Consider the following 17,554-nt stretch of genomic DNA (forward strand, 5'->3'; position numbering starts at 1 on the left):
GGTCTTCCCCCTCTACAGCGCTGGGCACGCGGGGAGAAAACACACAAAGAGCTTCTTCGTTCGCCTGCTTCCCCTCCCAGAGACACACTGGCTCAACGCACCGGCGCGCCCACCAACTTGGAGGTCCCCTCTAATCATGCACGTTCGGCACTGCACAGCGAAACTTTGGTGGTGATCGCAGATGTGTCCACAAACGATAGTTGCACAGACTACAGAGTGCGACTTTGCCACAGGGCATATCGCTTCTTTTGGCACCTTGACACGCACACATGAAAACGGCTTTGCATCGAAGCGAACTCTGTACGACTATTTGGGTCGATACGAGGTTGGAGCTGGTCATTGACGATTCTTGGTAGCACATCACCTTGAGCAACCGAGTCAGCTTCAAGGTTGGGGGCAAACGGCTGCAAATCTAATGCCGATGAAGATCGCAGCGCGATTTATGATTAAGGACATGGCCTGAAGCAGTGACAATCTCTTGCCATTCAGGCGATAGGCACTCGGTGATAGATAGCGCCTCTGTGCCAGTGAATAGGCTTCAAGGCTGCGATATATACTCCATATATATTCCGTGCCGATCGTGTCGGACGGACATTGTTCCAGGTCCCTGCAGGGCCTCTGTATGAATTTGTCCGCCTCCAGAACAATTCACTCGGGGTCATCCAGACGGCAGACGGTGTGAATGGTGATCATAATTGGACATTTTACGGAATACCCAATGTTCTTTTCAAACGCCAACCAATTGGCGGAGCACGAAATTGCCAGATCATCTACCGCTTCTCGGGAAGAACGCCCATGTACGCCTCAAAGTGTGTTTTGATCAGTTGTAGCGATACCGGCACTTTGATCTTGCTTTTTGCAAACATCTAAAAGAGCCATAAGAAAAGAAAGAGGTTGAGACAAAAAAAGATATACAGTAGGAGCAATGTTCCCTTGCATTGCGCCTATGTTCCGACATCTATGACCAGATGCAGCTCACAAACCGCTGTTACAATGAGAGCAGCACGACATATAACCCGCGGGCAGATCCTGTGTACCAACGTCGCAGTGAACCACGCACGTGTAAGCAGCTAATGAGTGTCGCACGCGGGCAACACGGGAAACTCCCTGCTTCCTTTCTAGTAGAATGGTACTGTAGCATTCTATCGGCAAAAGGTCACACGTGACCTATGAGACCACGGGTTCAAGTTCATGTGTGTGTGTGCCGTAATATATAGACATTGTTTGCACATTTTGCCAATAAATCACGTCGATCATGATATGTCTTTTTTTCTCAAATCATCTGTCGATAGAACGGGACGTGCCGGTCGCTCATGTCTCATGATGCACAAATTGTTGATGCTTGGCATTGTGCCGTGATGAGGGACAGAAGAGGGCATCATACTTTTGTGTGTTGTCTACTTTCATGTGAAAAGGGTGACACCGAAACCGCCTTCAAAAAAGATTGCATCAAAATGAGTATTTATAAGTGGCAGCAGATCCGGGAGGGAATCACTATGCGTCACTCTATTGAAGCCGTCGACTTTTTCCTGGCTAAATTTGCAACATGCTAATACGTAACACGGCTAGTATATTTTGCTGGGCAACGCTCATTACCCTAGGCACAGCCGGATACACAGCACAAGAACCGCCCCAGTATGACTATGTAGTCGTGGGCTCGGGTCCTGGTGGAGGGCCGCTGGCCGCCCGTCTCGCCATTGCAAGAAAGCGTGTCTTGCTTCTCGAGGCCGGCTCGGATCCGGGAGATCTGATCGAGTACCAGGTGCCGGCCTTCAATTTGGGGTCAACAGAGAGCAAGGAGATGCGCTGGGACTATTTCGTACATCACTACTCGGACCCGGAAAGACAAGCCCGAGACTCCAAGATGAACTACCGTCTGCCCTCGGGCGAGCTGTACACGGGCCTATCGCCTCCTGCCGGTGCCGTGCCTCTGGGAATCCTGTACCCGCGCGCCGGGACACTCGGGGGTTGCAGCTCGCACAATGCCTTAATTACTGTCTACCCGCATCAAAGTGATTGGCGGTACATCCAGCACCTGATGGGCGATGACTCGTGGAGCCCAGAGAACATGCGCAGGTACTTTCAACGGCTTGAGAGGGCTGACTACTTGCCCATCGGCACTCCAGGGCATGGCTTCTCGGGCTGGCTGACCATAACACGAACCTGGTTTGGATTCGTGGCGCAAGATGCAAAGCTTCTCAGTGTGGTCCTGTCGGCGGCCAGTGCTATAGGAGAAACGATCGGGGCAACGCTCAAGGGGCTAGTACAGGTTTTGGCTTTGGATATCAATACAGACTTTGCCGGCCGGGACCAACGTGAAGGCTTGTACGCAGTGCCGCTTACCGTCAACCAAGGCGTCAGGAACGGGGCCAGGGAGTTTATTCTGAGTACGGCCAATGCCAAAGGAAAGAATGGGCAAAGGAAATATCATCTCGATATCCAACTCAATACCCTCGTCACCAAGATCAATTTTGACACGACTGGTGCAAAACCCAGGGCCGTCGGTGTCGATTATGTCATGGGGCAGAGTTTATACAAAGCAGATCCCCGTTTCCACGACAGCAAGAGTGGCACAGTAGGCAGCGTCAATGTCAAGCAGGAAGTCATCTTGTCTGCAGGTGCTTTCGAGTCGCCCAAGCTCTTGAAGCTGAGCGGTATTGGTCCGGCCAAGGAGCTGAGATCCTTCAACATACCCGTCATAGTTGATCTTCCAGGTGTTGGAAACAATCTCCAGGACCGGTACGAAACTTCGGTGATTGGCAACTCGGCATCAGACTTTGCGGTCACGCATGACTGCACTTTCTTAAGGACACCCGACGATCCCTGCCTCAAGAGATGGAAGGCGGGAAAATCAAACGACGACAGGGGTATATATGCCAGCAACAGTCTTGCCTTTGGCGTCGTGAAAAAGTCCAGCACTGCCGACGGGGACCCAGATTTGTTCATTGCTGGTGCTCCTGGCTACTTTCCTGGATATTATCCCACGTACAGCTACAACGCTTCCCTGGACGCCAAGCACTGGTCCTGGGTTACCTTGAAGGCGCACTCTCGTAACACAGCTGGTACTGTGAGATTGGCATCTGCAGATGCTCGAGATCTGCCGATTATAGACTTTCATTCCTTCAGTGGGAAAGACGGCAATCTCGACGTCCAAGCGGTTGTGGATGGTATGCAATTATCCCGCAAGATGTTCAGTGATCTGGTACCTCTCGAAGGCAGTTTTGAAGAAGTCTGGCCTGGAGAGGGTGTCACGGGCACCAACTTGGCTGATTTTGTGCGCAACGAGGCCTGGGGTCACCATGCCAGCTGCACAAATCCCATTGGAAAAGATACCGACCCCAAGGCAGTCTTGAATTCGGATTTCACCGTCAAAGGGACCAAGGGGTTGAGAGTAGTTGACGCCTCGATCTTTCCAAAGATCCCTGGGTTTTACATTGCTGTTCCGATCTACATGATCAGTGAAAAGGCCGCCGACGTTATCCTGGGCAAAAAGTGGACAGTTTAGAGTAGGCTTTGGTAGATATTTGCTTTAATCCCCCGTGCAAACTTCTCCTTCGTCTTCTTTCCATTTGAGAAAACCTGGGGGGCGGTAAGCTCTCTTCGTATTCCGAAGGAGTTTGATAGATTGATGCAAATCCATATAGCATTGAGATGGTTTGCATGAGAACCACGTTTCGGTACCCAATGACATTACACACTTAAGAAGAATCCTGGGGGAAATCATGATTAATTATTATGGTGGTCCACGCTACTGAGTGTCTGGGTATCACTTCTGGGTTTCGTGTAACGGGGTATCTATGCTCGCTGCCTATAGTATGCTGGGTGAACCATATGAGACCGCACAGTGCCGGCCCGACCCAATCATGAGTTGGCGTACCAACGCAGCCTAAACAGGCTAGGACATGAGTCTGCTAATCTGGCTTGAATGATTAGGCGACCGATCTGTGGTAGGCCTGCTCGTGTCTCGTCGTATCCACGTAGATGTTTGTAGTCATCTTCGTAATCCCGAAGGATTGATTTCGCATCCAGACCACCAAAAGATGCAAGTTTTTGTATCATGAGCGTAATAATGGGTAATAAAACGGATTCGTTTCGAGCAGCAGCTAGTCGCTGTCGTCGTCGTCATCGTCTCCTCCCATGAATTGGAACTGTTTTTGCTGCTGCGGTGGAGGCGGCGGGGGGCTCGAGCCTGCACCCGAGGTTGCACCAGCTTGAGCCTGGCTGACACTCGCGCGTCTGAAACTTTCCTCTCTGGCTTTTTCCTCCTCGATCCTTGCACGCTCTCGCTGCTCTCTGAACTTGCGCTCGTTCTCTTCCCGTTGCAGCCTCTCTTGTTCTTCCCTCTCCTTGGCTTCCTCTTCTTCACGTTTCTTCCGTGCCTCTTCAGCGGCCGGGTCATATCCTTGTGGGTTGATGCCTTGATCTTGGAGGAATTGGATGTTGGCAAGAGCGCCTTGACGAAGGAGATCCTCGCTTGGCCAGGGAAGAAAGTCGATGTTGGCAAGAGGGTTAAGGTGCGCCTGGAGCCCTTCAGGCAATGTGGCATTGGTCTGTTGGCTCGCCGGGTCCCCGCTCATAGCAGGCGTAGAAGCAGCGCCATTGACCTGAGCCGGTGTTCCTACACCATTAGGGGTGCCTGCCACCGGAGTCGGCACGTTTGGTGTCTCGGCGCCACTGTCTGGTTTTGCTGCCGACTCGATGGCGTTGGCTTGCGCAGCGGCGAGCACATTCGCATTGGGCATTGTTGTCTTGGAAATCCGTCTGGCATAGGCGAGGAGCTCATCGTACTTGATCGGATAGTTGGGACCGCTCGGGAAAGAGGTGGCGGGGGTGTTACCCAGCTCCTTACGAGCCTGAGCAAGTTGTGTCAGAGTATCCTTGATCTGACTGTCAAGGCCATTGGTAACACTTCGTAATCGTTGTATTCTTTCGTAATTTTGCTGGTGGACCTTGAGCTCCTCGAGGCCCTTGCCGAGTTCTTGATCAGCTGCGACCAGCTCATTCCCTTGCGAAATCGTTGGATTGTAGCGGGACACCGAATCGATGAGAGTTGCCAATGCTTTTTCTACGCGCTCAAAGCGCGCAGCCATTTGCACGTCCATGTTTGCGCTGTTGGAGTCTCCTATCGGGGCCGTGGTAGGCTGTTTGGTCTGTCGCGATGCTGCAAATAATGTGAAGTTCGTTACGGCATGTGATGAATGAAGCTTGGGGAGCTGTGAGCACTGAGAGCAGGCAGGTACTGAAAGCCAGTCAGGTAAACAAACCAAGCTAAGCCCAACCCGTGCTAGATTGTCTAGATCCCAGCATGCAAGTTCAATGAACAATGCCTGCAAAGCAATTGTGGCGTACAATCCCGCTGTCCAATCCGATCAACCGCGATTCCTGGTGCAAAATGTGGCTGTGCACTGTACCACGGCTCATTCCGGGGCGCTACAACAAAGAATCTCGCGCAAGAACCTCCAGGCCGAAGCTTCACCAAGAGACCTGAGCAATTCAGATAAACCAGCAATTGAACACCCACCCTCGTTCGTGCGCACTTACCGGCAAGATGGCCAAGAACGTATGTCGAAATTCCTTCTCACTGGGGCATCTCCACGTCCTCTTCCGCCTCCCTCTGGTCCCAGTCAATGACTTGCCAGCCTTCGCCGTCACCGTTGAGCCCGCTCCGTACTGACGTCTCTTCTGCTTCCAGGTTCCCGGTCCCGCTTACCCGACATACAAGAGCCCATACGGCCCTAAGTGAGTCAACAACAGTCTTTCCGAATTCTTCCCTGGGAACATATGTGCGGCCTCGGCCAAGAGTTGGCATTGCGTACATCGAACGATGTGATTACGCTGTCGAGAGATGGAAATCCAGGGCGCAGCATTCAAAGGAAAAGGCCATACGGGTTGATCAAAGCAACGACATATATACACCTACTGAGCAGCTATTACGGAGCAACGCGACTGACCTGCGCTTTCCTTAGGTACCACTACCAGCCCAACGTTGCTGGATGGACTTCTAAGCAGTTTGCCGGCCTGTAAGCAACCCCCCTTCGAAATCCCCGTACCTTCCGACTGTCACTGGGCAACGTAGCAACTATCTGCTGCAGCAACAAACATGCATCTTCGCATTGTTGGCGGCTCATTGAGTGAGATCGAGTCAGATATCGGAACACAAACAAGGCCAAGCGACGCGGGTTCAGCTACAATTGACTAACATTCTCGGGTAATGCAGTGGTTTCAGGGCTGGTGCCTTTGGTGGTGTCGCCCTCTTTGCCGTCATCTTCTACGCCTCCGGTATCCCCCGTGTGCAGGACGACATCCTCAAGAAGATCCCTGGTCTCAGAAGCTACTACGAGAGGGACATTCCCGCATCTGACAACCCCTTCTAAACGAAACTCAACTACCCGGGGCTTGTGTTTAGAGGTGTTTTGGGGGAGGGCTTAGAGGACGGCTTGGAGGATTCGAGACACAAACAAGTGAGAATACTTGCCGCAAAGCATGGCGAAGCGGGCCTCCTGTACAAAATGACACAATAGACTATACGACCATCTTTTCATCCATCAAGAACGTGTCCTGTGCAACCCTCAGCGATATGATGTGGCTTGCTTATTCGCCTATTAACATAAATAAATCAACATGGTGAAAGTGTCGGGGTTATTCCAGCATGAAACCGCAAAGCAGAGTCCATCGAACCAACAGAATTCGCGACATCTCAAGCAAGGGGTTATAATGATGAATGACGCCGTATTTACTGAAGATGATATTTGCTCAAGATATCAATTTCTTGAGATCGCCCGAATGAGGTGGCATGAAACAACAGGAAAGTATTCCTACTACAATTCCAATTGATGTGTTTTGTCTTTAACCGTCCGATCTATGGTGGACTTCTTTTGCCCATTTACATGCTCTCTACCAATAAGCTCAGATACAACCAGAAGGATCTTATGGTATCATAATGTACAAAGTGTACAAAATTATTTCTGGAGACTAATCTTGTGCCCGCATTTCGCTGTGCTTTATGCCTTCATGTTATCTTTGATCTCCCCCTTGATCCTGGTGATGGTGCCGGCACCTCCGTACACAAGACCAGTATACACCATGGCCACGCTCGCGCCTGCGTTCAGAATCTCCAATGCCTGGCGACCGTTGGTGATGCCGCCAGTTGCAAAGATAACCTTCTGCTCATTTCCTGCTTGGGGTTGCGGCTGAGCTGGAGACTGAGGGGTGGCTGCTGCCTTCAAATCGTCCTCAACCATGCCCGTGACAGTGCCTTCGATACTTGCTATGCTAGCACTCGATGCCTCATCTTGCACGCTCTTCTGAATTGTGTCTGTGTGTGCAGCACTCAGGTAACTGCGTCCATCCAGCATTTTGCGGTATCTCTTGACTAGATTGAGCGTGCGATCAAACATCATCGGACCAGAGTAGCCACCAGTCTCGGCCAGAGTTGTTGCCTCTTGGGGCGTGACGGCGATACCAGGAGGTACAATGCCGTTGCGACGCTTGGTGGTGTTGCCAACAATGACACCGTCGACTCCACTTTCCCAGACGGCCTGAACAATACCCTCCATCTGAGTATCTTCCTCCTCGTCTGGCGAGACCTTGACCATGACCTTGGGGCTAGTCTTTCTGTCCACCTTTTTGGCCTCGTTGACCACAGCGCTGAGAATCCGGGTGAGCGGCTCAACTGCCTGCAGGTCTCTGAGTCCCGGCGTGTTTGGGCTAGACACGTTGACGACCAGGATATCAGCATATGGAGCCAGTCTGCTCACGCAGTATGTGTAATCCCGAGCCACGGCCGCGACATCACCTTCGGGCGTGTCCTTGTTTTTTGCAATCTGCACGGCCAACAGCTTTCCCTCCCACAGACTTCCCGGGGGAACATGGGCATCGCCGTTGAGGACCTCCTCTTCGGTGAGGCCAACCGACTTGGCGAACAGACGAACGCGGTTCCGGAGGGTCATGGCCATGTGATCAGCACCATGCGAGTTTAGACCATATCTGTTGATCAGGCCGTGGAGACCCGGAATTCGGAACATGCGCGGCTTTGCATTGCCAGGCTGGCCCAAGGGTGTGCATCCGCCGACCTCTACGACGGCAGCGCCGAGAGCAAACAGAGGGTCCGGGACCTCGGCGTGCTTGTCCAGGCCAGCAGAGATACCGATCGGGTTCGACAGCGGGTAGCCAAAGACGGACAATCCAAGAGAGGCATCGAGGGTCTTGGTTGCAGAGGAGCGTTCGCGAGGGTGCAGGTTCAGGCTGTAGAGCGTCTTCATTGTTGAGACGGCAACATTGTGTGCTTCTTCGGCATCAGGGTAGATGAGACGCAAGACCGGAGGAACCAGCCATTGGTGAAAGGAGGCTCTCGTATCCGTTCCATAAACGTAAGCAAGGTATCCTCCAGCGCCAATGATGGTCGTCAGTAGTATCGTCTTTGCTCGAGAGACGGGTGCTGCCGCTGCCGCCGTTGAGGCGTGTCGTCTGCCAGGGAATTGCTGAGATAGAAGTTGCTGGCGGCTCAGAGTGAGAGAATTGAGCGTCCTAGGGGCGACCCTGGACGTGCGGAGGGTAGAGTTCATTGTGAGTGTCGCATGCTCTCGTGGCCGACACTCAATGGCTGTAAAGGCGCCAGTTGTGAAGCATGAAAGTCGCTCGAATCTGGAAATACTAGCTCGGAAAGGTACGAAGAGCCTTGGCGGCGTTGCTTGCAACGTGAATAGGTACGTAGTAGGTACTCTGTAGGTAGCGCAAACGGACCTGATCGCACAGAGCTAGATCTGTACCGTGCCCCGAGTCATGAATGCACGGTAGCGCTCAGGGTCTCCATCTCTTGCAACACTGCCAATTTCCTTCAACCTGTCAACTTTTGGCCAATTCACCACTGTCACAGATTACAATCAACCAACACCAACAAGCGAGGATCGAGCCGCGGGGGTAATGGGCTTGTCAAGATCTAGTCACCCACCATGTCTACCCTTAGCAAGAATATCGACTTGCTCTTGACGCCAACAGTCTTGCGTACAACCATTGCCGCAACAATCATTGGGCTCGCACTGTGCACAGATGTCGCAAAGGGACGGCCTGGATATTCGAGGTGGCAGCTGTGCAAGCAGTTTGCCCGTAACTACACAGCGCCTCTGGCTGTGCCGACAGTACTTGGGTTGTTTTGGCTGAACAATGTCAATCTCTTTGTCCCAAAACCATACATGGTGAGTTATTCTGGTTAAAGCTTCTAAAGCCTTATAATCCACCAACTGATACGTATAAAATAGGATGAGATCTTCCACATACCTCAGGCTCAAGTCTATTGTGAAGGTAGACACACTCAATGGGATGACAAGATTACTACACCACCAGGATTGTATGTGACGCACAAGTCTCAATCTTCTTGTTGTCAGCGGCTGACCGTCGCAGATACTACCTCAGTATCATCTGGGCTCGAGTCTTAGGTCATCCAGACTGCTCGGCGGAAACGCTCCGCCGGTTTAATGTCTTCGCTACAGCGCTCACAGCTGCTGTTGCTACAGCATGTCGCTCTACCATCGAAGGATCTTATCAGAAGAACAAGGACAGCTCCGTCTACTCCATCCATACGGGTATCAATATTGCCCTGTTCCCGGTGTTGTTCTTCTTCTCCGGCCTCTACTACACAGATGTGATCTCGACCTGTGTTGTGCTTGTGGCATATCTAAACCATTTGTCGAGAACAAAGCAAGGCTCAGCTGGTATTTCCTTGACAAGTGACCTCTACACAATACTCTTGGGAGTGCTTGCCCTATGCATGCGCCAAACCAACGTGTTCTGGGTCGTGGTGTACATGGGGGGCCTCGAGGCTGTACAGGCCATCCGGGACCTGCCTGTCAGTCATGAAAACACTGTTCTCGACACATGGGCCAAACAAGCAAAATTCTTCGTATACAGATCATCTATTGGCGACATTCATGACACCTCGCTCGAGGATGCCTGGCCAGAAGACCTTGTACTCTGTCTTCTCAGCATTGGTATCGCAGCCGTGTTCAACGTTGGGCGTGTTTTACGCCGAGTGTTCCCCCACATTGCCATTGTCGCCCTCTTTGCGGGCTTCGTCATGTGGAATGGGGGCGTCGTGCTTGGGGACAAGACAAATCATGTGGCGACGCTTCACCTGGCGCAGATGCTCTACATCTGGCCCCTCTTCGCTTTTTTTTCAGCTCCCATATTCCTGCCCCAGGTGCTTCACTTACTGGTTACTGTTCAGAAGTATATAACTTCTCGCAACACTGTGAAGCCATCCAAGACTTCAGGCCAATCGAAAAGCAGTTCTCAGCCAGAGATCAACTATCTTGGCATCTGCCTTTCAGCTCTGGCACTGGTAGGAGCAACCATGGTCGCTGCGCTGATTGTCCACTTAAACACCATCATTCACCCTTTCACTTTGGCAGATAACCGCCATTACATGTTTTACGTCTTCCGGTACAGCGTTATGCGCGGTCCCGTCGTTCGCCTCCTGCTAGCCCCAGTGTACGTCTTTTGTGCCGTCTTGGTCTGGACATCTCTATATCGACTCAAACCACAGAGTCCCTCAACGGCTCCAATCATAAGAGCCAACTCCGCTGCTACGGGGGTACCGACGTCGCAGGTCCTCATCCTACTTCTCACCACTACACTGAGTCTGATGACGGCACCCCTTGTTGAGCCGCGATATTTTATCCTTCCTTGGATATTTTGGCGTCTATCAGTGCCACAACGCACAAATCAACGACGAGGTGGCTGGGATTGGTCCCTAGCTTTGGAGTCGTCATGGTTTCTGGCGGTAAACGCCGTCTTGATGTACATTTTTCTTGCCCGGCCTTATATCTGGAAGACAGACGATGGGCAAATACTAGATGGCGGCAATGTCCAACGGTTTATGTGGTAATGAAGCATTCGTCGATTTGGCATCATAGACTTTGTATTAGGGTATGTAAATACCAAGCACGAAGACGTGGAAGCAGCCTGAGTCATGGTTAGAGTTGAACTCGTGTCACGAACACAATGAACAACCTTCAGCCACTTGGAATCATAACAAAGTTGTGATAACCACGGAGTGGCTTGTAAAATAAAACGAGAAATAAAACGATAGCCACAGGGCTTCATGTTTGAATACCAGTATATAGAGAATATGTTCCACGGCGCGGCAGAGTAACATTAGTCACACTCAATTGTAAGGCTTCTCCAAGTTCACAGTATCCAAAAAATGGTTTCGTTGTTGTATAACAACAATATTCCGTCACTCATTCCTGGCCTCTCGTATGAAGAAGTGAAACTATGATTGCCTCTCGAATTACTGTAAGTAATATCATTTACAGCCCAGCGACATTCTTGGTTAGTCAATACCATGTAAACGCAGGTCCGGTGCATGTCGAGTCAGTAGTAGCAATGAATATCCCCAATCTAGAATAATGGAGGATCAGTCCAGCAAAAGTATGAACGGGAACGACTGCATTGTCCCTGCTCAAGCACGAGAATATACTCTTCCTCGGAAAAGGCAGATGTCCTGACAAAGATTACCTACACTCCCTAGACTGTAACAGTCCCTAATAATATACACATAGTTCTTTGCGGAACCTTTCCTTCTGGCACAAGGCCTGCCTCGGTTATGTAGGGCAGTGACACTGGAGTCACGCGCCTCGGGTCTCGCTGGTTCAACCCAGATCAAAGATGTCTGGATATTTCCCACACACTCTCCTCACTTGGCATGAAATCAAGGAACAGGAGGCACAACTTTGCAAGCACCGGCAACCACTTCAAATGCAACCTACCAAATCCATATACTTTAAGCTTTAAGCTGTGCCATAAGAAGCTGATGCTCTGGCACATACTTTGTTTGTACATTTGCATAAACTGCCTAGAACTGATCAGGATGCCCACGACTACATAAGTGCTTATTACACACACACGCACGCGCGGGACGACTACCAAGGCCCGGGGCGAGCGGCAGCAGCTAAGCAGCCCGGTAACGGCCGAGCGCAGCGCGGGGAAAGAGTCTCCCCAGGTTTATTAGGTTCCCCCGTAATCAAGCATTAGCCCAAGAGGATCAGCCCAGCTCTCCATTTTGTCCCCTCCTCTCGAGTCTCTCCTCCCCCTACCAAGCCTTGAGTTCACTGGTAAGCGACAGCCTACAGCAACTGTAGGTACAGGGTCTACCTGAAACTAAGGCCCTATTCAGCTCATTTTCAGTTGCTCTTGCTGGGTGGCTTTGGTTCAGGTCGCCCGTCATTGGCCGGACATGAGTAAGTGATGTGCAGCTGCAGCGCGACGTCAGCCCATCGATCGGGAATTTCGCTGTCTCCATCGTCTCCTTTGGTCGTCTAACGTCCCAAGAAGCCTGGACTGTCCGGCACACCACCCAATAACCCGCCCAAGCAAAGCACGTACTACTCCTACCACACCACATCTTAAAAGGCGACCATAACCGAGATTTCCCACACACGTATAGATCCCGGGACAAGCGACATAATAGCGCATACATACTTTGGAAGCAACTTGTCGAGAAAATCAAATAACGAGACGACAGTTCAAAGGGTAAACGACTCTTTAAACCTCGAGGAGAGCAAGCCACTCGCTGTGCACGCCCCTGGCCCCGTAACCAGATCGATCACCTGGACGATTGTACGGAGATCCTCGGGTCGACGGAGCTTGCGATCACAAGCCGCGGACCAGCGACAGGAGAGGAAGACATTTGCAACAACGACCAACAACGTACGCTTTAGCGACCCTCTCTATATCGCATACAAAGGGATCTCCTTTGAAAAAAGTCGGCCAAGTAGTGCAAAGAGATCTTCGGCGATTAATCACATTTCGCAACCCCTAAAGGAGTCATAGACTTTCAACTTGAGCGAACAAGCCAAAGCGAGAGAAGGTGGAAGATTACAAAATAATAACGACGATGCCGTCGTCACAACGCCCCTTTTTACTCTCCTCCTTCTTCGCCGTCTTCAGGCAACAACCGCCATCCGCGCTATCAGCCTCATCACAACCCAACAAGACGACGCATCACTCCCACCTACAGACCTCGACAGGGGGCACGGCTGCAACTTCTAGTGCCTGCGCCCGGCCGATCTCGACATCAACTGCAGCGGCGGCAGCAGCAGCGGCATCGTCCTCTTCTGCAGATCACTGCCCACCGCCGACATCCACGACGCCGCAACGGTCCAGCGTCATCAATCAAATCCCCATCCACAGCCCCCGCGCGCATCACCACCACCATCATCACCACGGCGGAGTACCGATACCCGGGGCCGCTACTGGCAGTCCAGGTGGACGGCGCCGCGGCAGCGATAGCAGCAGCGAGGGCTTCCGGGATGTCATCGGCGGCGACAAGTGGTATATCGGCGGCCGGACCGCGGGCGGCGAGGAAAAGTTCTTCAAGCTGGGTGTCGTAAGGAGGATTAAGAGTAATGACCGGCTGAGTTTGGATCGTCTAAGTCTATGATGAAACAGCCCGAACGTGGATCTCGGGGAAAGGGGAAGCATGCAGAATTAAAACGGAACGAGGCCAGAGGATGGGTCATCTTCAACTCAAAGGAACAGGGGTCCCTTTGACAACGGCGTTTAGAAAGAACATCTACCATGGTGTCACGAGAGACAAACTTTGCTGCTTTTGATTATGGGCGTTTTGGGCGGGACTTTTGGTTAGGGACGGCGCTTTGCATTCAGGCCTGTGAGCCAGAATGGACCTCAAACTGGGACAGAGGACGACGATCAGGGAATGATCGTACACTCGATGAACCAAGAAAAGTACCACCTCGCTTCGTGCCTCGTGTGCTACTGCTGTTGTTTTTGTTGCTTTTGGGTCATGATGAGAAACGACTAGGAAAACAAAAACAAAGTATCTTGGGGGTACCAATATCGATATTATATATGGATAGTACATATTTTACCTAACAAACAAATATATGAAAATATACTGAGATAATTCAAGATAACGAGCTCAGATTGGTACATAAAGCTCAGGCGCAAAGGTACTATGATGACCCGATATGGCGATATCAACTGTACGTGTAAAACAACGGAGCAACTTCATATCGTAAAATGCTTAGTTAGCTAGAAGAACTGTACGTATCAATCTGAGCTCGTTATCTTGAATGATCTAAAGACGCCATTTTGGCAGAATCAATCATTTTTACAGAAGTACAAGTACGCTTCAACCATCATGGTGAGTCAACCAAGATCAAAAGAAACACAACATTTTCAATTAATCCACTTTATTTCATTGCCTTTAATCTTGATAAAAGCACATCATCATGCCTGGTCGAGTTAACCTCCGTAAACCCGTGGCCTTTTCCAGGTAGCTTTTTTTGCCATAAAAAAACAAAATATGTCAATAGTTATGGTCCAACGCCATTTACTCTTCGTCTTCCTCAGCAGCCTCTTCCTCCTCTTCAGCAGCTTCGGCTTCAGCTTCAGCTTCCGCTTCGGCCTCCTCTTCGACTTCCATTGCTGCGACACCATTGGTCTCATCGCTGACGGCACCACCTTCTTGCTCCAGCTTCAGCCACTCTTCCCATTCTGGGAACAGCTCTTCATCTTCAACCGGCACACCAATCGTCTTGGCAACTCTGGCCTTCTTGTTCTTCTCGAGGCTCTCCTTCCAGCCTTGTACCGTTTCAGGAGCAAGACTTGGCTTGTATGTTTGGGCAGTGAAGACAGCTTCGGTGTAGCGGTTGGTCTTGGTCATGATCTTGATGGCACCCTCGACATCGCCGAGACTCCACTTGGCCAAGTGAGCCAGATTGTTCACGCCCGCCTCTTCGGCGAGTTCGGCCAGCTTGGCAAGACCCTCGCGGTCGCAAGTACTGGTGTAAATAAGAAGCAGGTTGCCAAGATCCTTGCCACTGATAAAACATTCTGTGGCGAGAGGAATGTTCCAGTTGGTCAAGGCAGCATCACCAACAGCCTTCCACTTGTGCTCAACGTCGGCTTCCCTTGCCAGCTCAAGCGCAATCTCGAGTTGGTGGAGAGAAAGAGCCAAGTCAAACTTGTGCTCAGGATCCGTGGCTACTTCCAAGGCCAACTCCTTGTGACCCTGGCCCTCAAGGAACCGAGCAATCTTGTTCAGTTGATCTTGGGGAATGGACGGCAGAAGCTCAGCCGCCGTCTCCATGTCGTCTCTTAGCACAAGAGTCTGGTACTCCAGCACAGGCAGAGAAAGACCGAAGGAGGTGACATTGACGTCCTTGTCAGCCAAGTAGACTCTAGAATCGCGCTGGATGTAGCCAAGAATGTACAAGGGGTTGTCCGAGTGTGAGACGGTATATGTCTGGTCGCCCACCAAGTAGTTGAGGCGGTTGGTGTTGTTTGTGTATACAAACACGTCGCCGACCCACTCTCCAGTTCGTACACTCTCGGCAATATCGGTGATCACCTCGAAAGCAGCCTCGACACCATCCTCATCGACGTCTCCAGCTTGGACAGCCTCGACGTATGCGTCTCTGGAAAAGCGGAGGACATAGAAAGTATCCTCGCAAGCCAGAGCAACCAGCTCTCCGCTGTCAGACCAGTACACCTGCTTGGGTTCCACCTCAATGCGACGCACAAGGCCACCAGTGGCCCAATCGTAGAAACTCACACCACCAGCACCCTTGACACCAAGCAGAAGGCCTCCAGTGAGACCGTCGGCCTGGAAGGGAATGTCAAGTCCGCCCGTCTTCTCAACAAAGTTTTTGAAAACCTTGACGCTGGTGGGCGATTCTCGAATAGCAAAGTCGTTGCTGTTATCTTTGGATGCCCACACAAAATCCAGCGCGCTACCAAAGGCCTTGTTTCTCCATGCCAGAGCAGTGTAGATAATATATTCGTTGTCTCCGCAGACAGCAACAAATCTGCCATTGGGCGAGTGGACCAGCGTGGTGGGAAAGATTTCGCATGTGCCAAGCTCCTTGGTTGGCAGCGTAATAGGCGTGTTGTCCTTGATAGAAGCATCTCCTCCCCTAATGACCGAGGACAGAACCTCGTTGTGGCGTGCCCAAATGATCTTGCCTGAGCCGTCCATGGAAACAGAGGGCTCCTCCTTTCCGAGCTTGACAACAACGGCGCCATCGTCGAAACCAACAGCAACACCTTGCTTGCCCTTTTGCGATGACACACACCAAGCACGCTCTAGGCCATAGTTGAGCGACTGCTCGAAGCGATATGTGTTGGCATTCCAGCTATCATTTCTGTCAGCATTCACGTTTTGTAAGCAAGTTCCCAAGCCAACCTACAGTCTAAGTGTGCCGTCCTCGGAACCCGAAAGGATAATGGGGAGTTCTGGGTGGTATATGGCAAAGGAGACATTGTTTGTGTGTCCCTCGAGTGTGGCGATCAGCGACTTTGTAGTGTAGTCCCAGACCTTGATCGTCCGATCATCGGAACAAGTCAGGATGTGCGGTCGGTCGGAATGAGGGTAGTAATCAACGGCGTTGACACCCTTAGCCTCGTGAGCCTCGATGGTAAAGTTGGCAGTCGAGGAGCCCAGACTCCAGATCTTAACCGTCCGGTCCAAACAGGCAGACGCAAAGGTATTTGTGTCTTTGGGGTTTATGCTGAGGTCCATGACATAGTGGGAATGTCCTTCGAATCTGTGAAACAGAAATACGTCAGCATATGATTTTGTGTGGTCTGGCGATTCTCATATCACGTACGTCCTGATGCATTTCCATCCCTGGCTCCAGTCGAAGCACTTTATCGTCATGTCATCGGAAGCTGTCAGAACGAAAGGCTGTGTGGGGTGGACGGCAATGGCTCGAATGTAATCAGGGTGAGCTTCGAAGCTGGTGATCTTCTCCGAGGTGTTGTAGTTGTAGACTCGCGCCTGAAAGTCATCGGAACCGCAAATGAAGTAGTTCTTGCGCGCAATGAAGCGACCAGCTCGCACCGGGACATCTGTGACTTCAAAGCTCTTGACGATCTGCTGTGTCTCGTAGCTCCAAATGTGGACATGACCAGAGTAGAGTGTGGTCAGAATCCATGGCTCTGTAGGATGAAAGTCACAGCCCTTTACTCGCTCGCTGCGAGCAAACAGCTGTCGCTTAACGTCGAGCTTCATGTTGGCGAACTCAATGGCAAGGAGTCGGAATTAGACAGGTGTTTGTTCTGTGTCCTCAGAAAGTGGTCGGTCGCATGAATGGGGGGGTACACGAGGTAGAGGACCACGAGGTCCCTTTCAAGTATCTTGTCGGCCGGCAACAGAACTTCTTTCCAGAGACTGTTGCGGATTGGCGAATGGGCGGAGATGTGGATGTCGTGGTGTTTCTCCTAATGCCCGAAAGCTGCCTGTATGTAGGTAATTCGAAGTGGCTCGTAGTCAATCCCTGGGTAAGGTCCGCAGCCCACAGCCATCAATGAATGAATGGGCTGGATTGGAATAGGACACCTCACTGAGCAATTGTGCCCCACAAATTTTGTCTGTCGCAGACAGCCTTCCCAGCTGCGCCAGGGGTCTGCCCATTGAGCTTGAAAAGGCCATTGGTTCTTCCAATGGCCTAGAGGTGGGGGTGCACAGAGCTGCCCCTTATTGATGGCTGACAGCTGCCAGGTCAAGCTTGACGGAAAGCCACCACTTGGTGCA

At 51.4% G+C, this 17,554-nt stretch overlaps 7 protein-coding genes across 7 annotated transcripts; 4 read left to right on the forward strand and 3 right to left on the reverse strand.

Moving 5' to 3' along the window:
- Positions 1–1,546: 1,546 nt before the first annotated feature.
- On the forward strand, positions 1,547–3,505 carry PFICI_04981 (uncharacterized protein; the record flags this gene model as incomplete). The annotated part of the gene is made up of 1 exon (XM_007833562.1): positions 1,547–3,505. One exon carries the CDS (start codon positions 1,547–1,549, stop codon positions 3,503–3,505), a length of 1,959 nt encoding a protein of 652 aa, XP_007831753.1.
- A 598-nt stretch (positions 3,506–4,103) lies between these two features.
- PFICI_04982 (uncharacterized protein) lies at positions 4,104–5,102 on the reverse strand (the record flags this gene model as incomplete). The annotated part of the gene is made up of 1 exon (XM_007833563.1): positions 4,104–5,102. One exon carries the CDS (start codon positions 5,100–5,102, stop codon positions 4,104–4,106), a length of 999 nt encoding a protein of 332 aa, XP_007831754.1.
- A 446-nt stretch (positions 5,103–5,548) lies between these two features.
- On the forward strand, positions 5,549–6,374 carry PFICI_04983 (uncharacterized protein; the record flags this gene model as incomplete). The annotated part of the gene is made up of 4 exons (XM_007833564.1): positions 5,549–5,560; positions 5,693–5,739; positions 5,967–6,020; positions 6,218–6,374. 4 exons carry the CDS (start codon positions 5,549–5,551, stop codon positions 6,372–6,374), a joined length of 270 nt encoding a protein of 89 aa, XP_007831755.1.
- A 627-nt stretch (positions 6,375–7,001) lies between these two features.
- On the reverse strand, positions 7,002–8,564 carry PFICI_04984 (uncharacterized protein; the record flags this gene model as incomplete). Its single annotated transcript, XM_007833565.1, has 1 exon — positions 7,002–8,564. The coding sequence occupies one exon, from the start codon at positions 8,562–8,564 to the stop codon at positions 7,002–7,004; it is 1,563 nt and encodes a 520-aa protein (XP_007831756.1).
- Positions 8,565–8,951: 387 nt separating this feature from the next.
- PFICI_04985 (uncharacterized protein) lies at positions 8,952–10,882 on the forward strand (the record flags this gene model as incomplete). Its single annotated transcript, XM_007833566.1, has 3 exons — positions 8,952–9,194; positions 9,258–9,361; positions 9,400–10,882. 3 exons carry the CDS (start codon positions 8,952–8,954, stop codon positions 10,880–10,882), a joined length of 1,830 nt encoding a protein of 609 aa, XP_007831757.1.
- Positions 10,883–12,892: 2,010 nt separating this feature from the next.
- Positions 12,893–13,438, forward strand: PFICI_04986 (uncharacterized protein; the record flags this gene model as incomplete). The annotated part of the gene is made up of 1 exon (XM_007833567.1): positions 12,893–13,438. One exon carries the CDS (start codon positions 12,893–12,895, stop codon positions 13,436–13,438), a length of 546 nt encoding a protein of 181 aa, XP_007831758.1.
- Positions 13,439–14,350: 912 nt separating this feature from the next.
- PFICI_04987 (Coatomer subunit beta) lies at positions 14,351–17,032 on the reverse strand (the record flags this gene model as incomplete). The annotated part of the gene is made up of 3 exons (XM_007833568.1): positions 14,351–16,154; positions 16,209–16,565; positions 16,629–17,032. The coding sequence occupies 3 exons, from the start codon at positions 17,030–17,032 to the stop codon at positions 14,351–14,353; spliced, it is 2,565 nt and encodes an 854-aa protein (XP_007831759.1).
- Between the last annotated feature and the right edge of the window lie 522 nt (positions 17,033–17,554).

The sequence above is a fragment of the Pestalotiopsis fici genome (assembly GCF_000516985.1).
Source record: "Pestalotiopsis fici W106-1 unplaced genomic scaffold PFICI_Scf_3, whole genome shotgun sequence".
Classification (NCBI taxonomy): Eukaryota; Fungi; Ascomycota; class Sordariomycetes; order Amphisphaeriales; family Sporocadaceae; genus Pestalotiopsis; species Pestalotiopsis fici.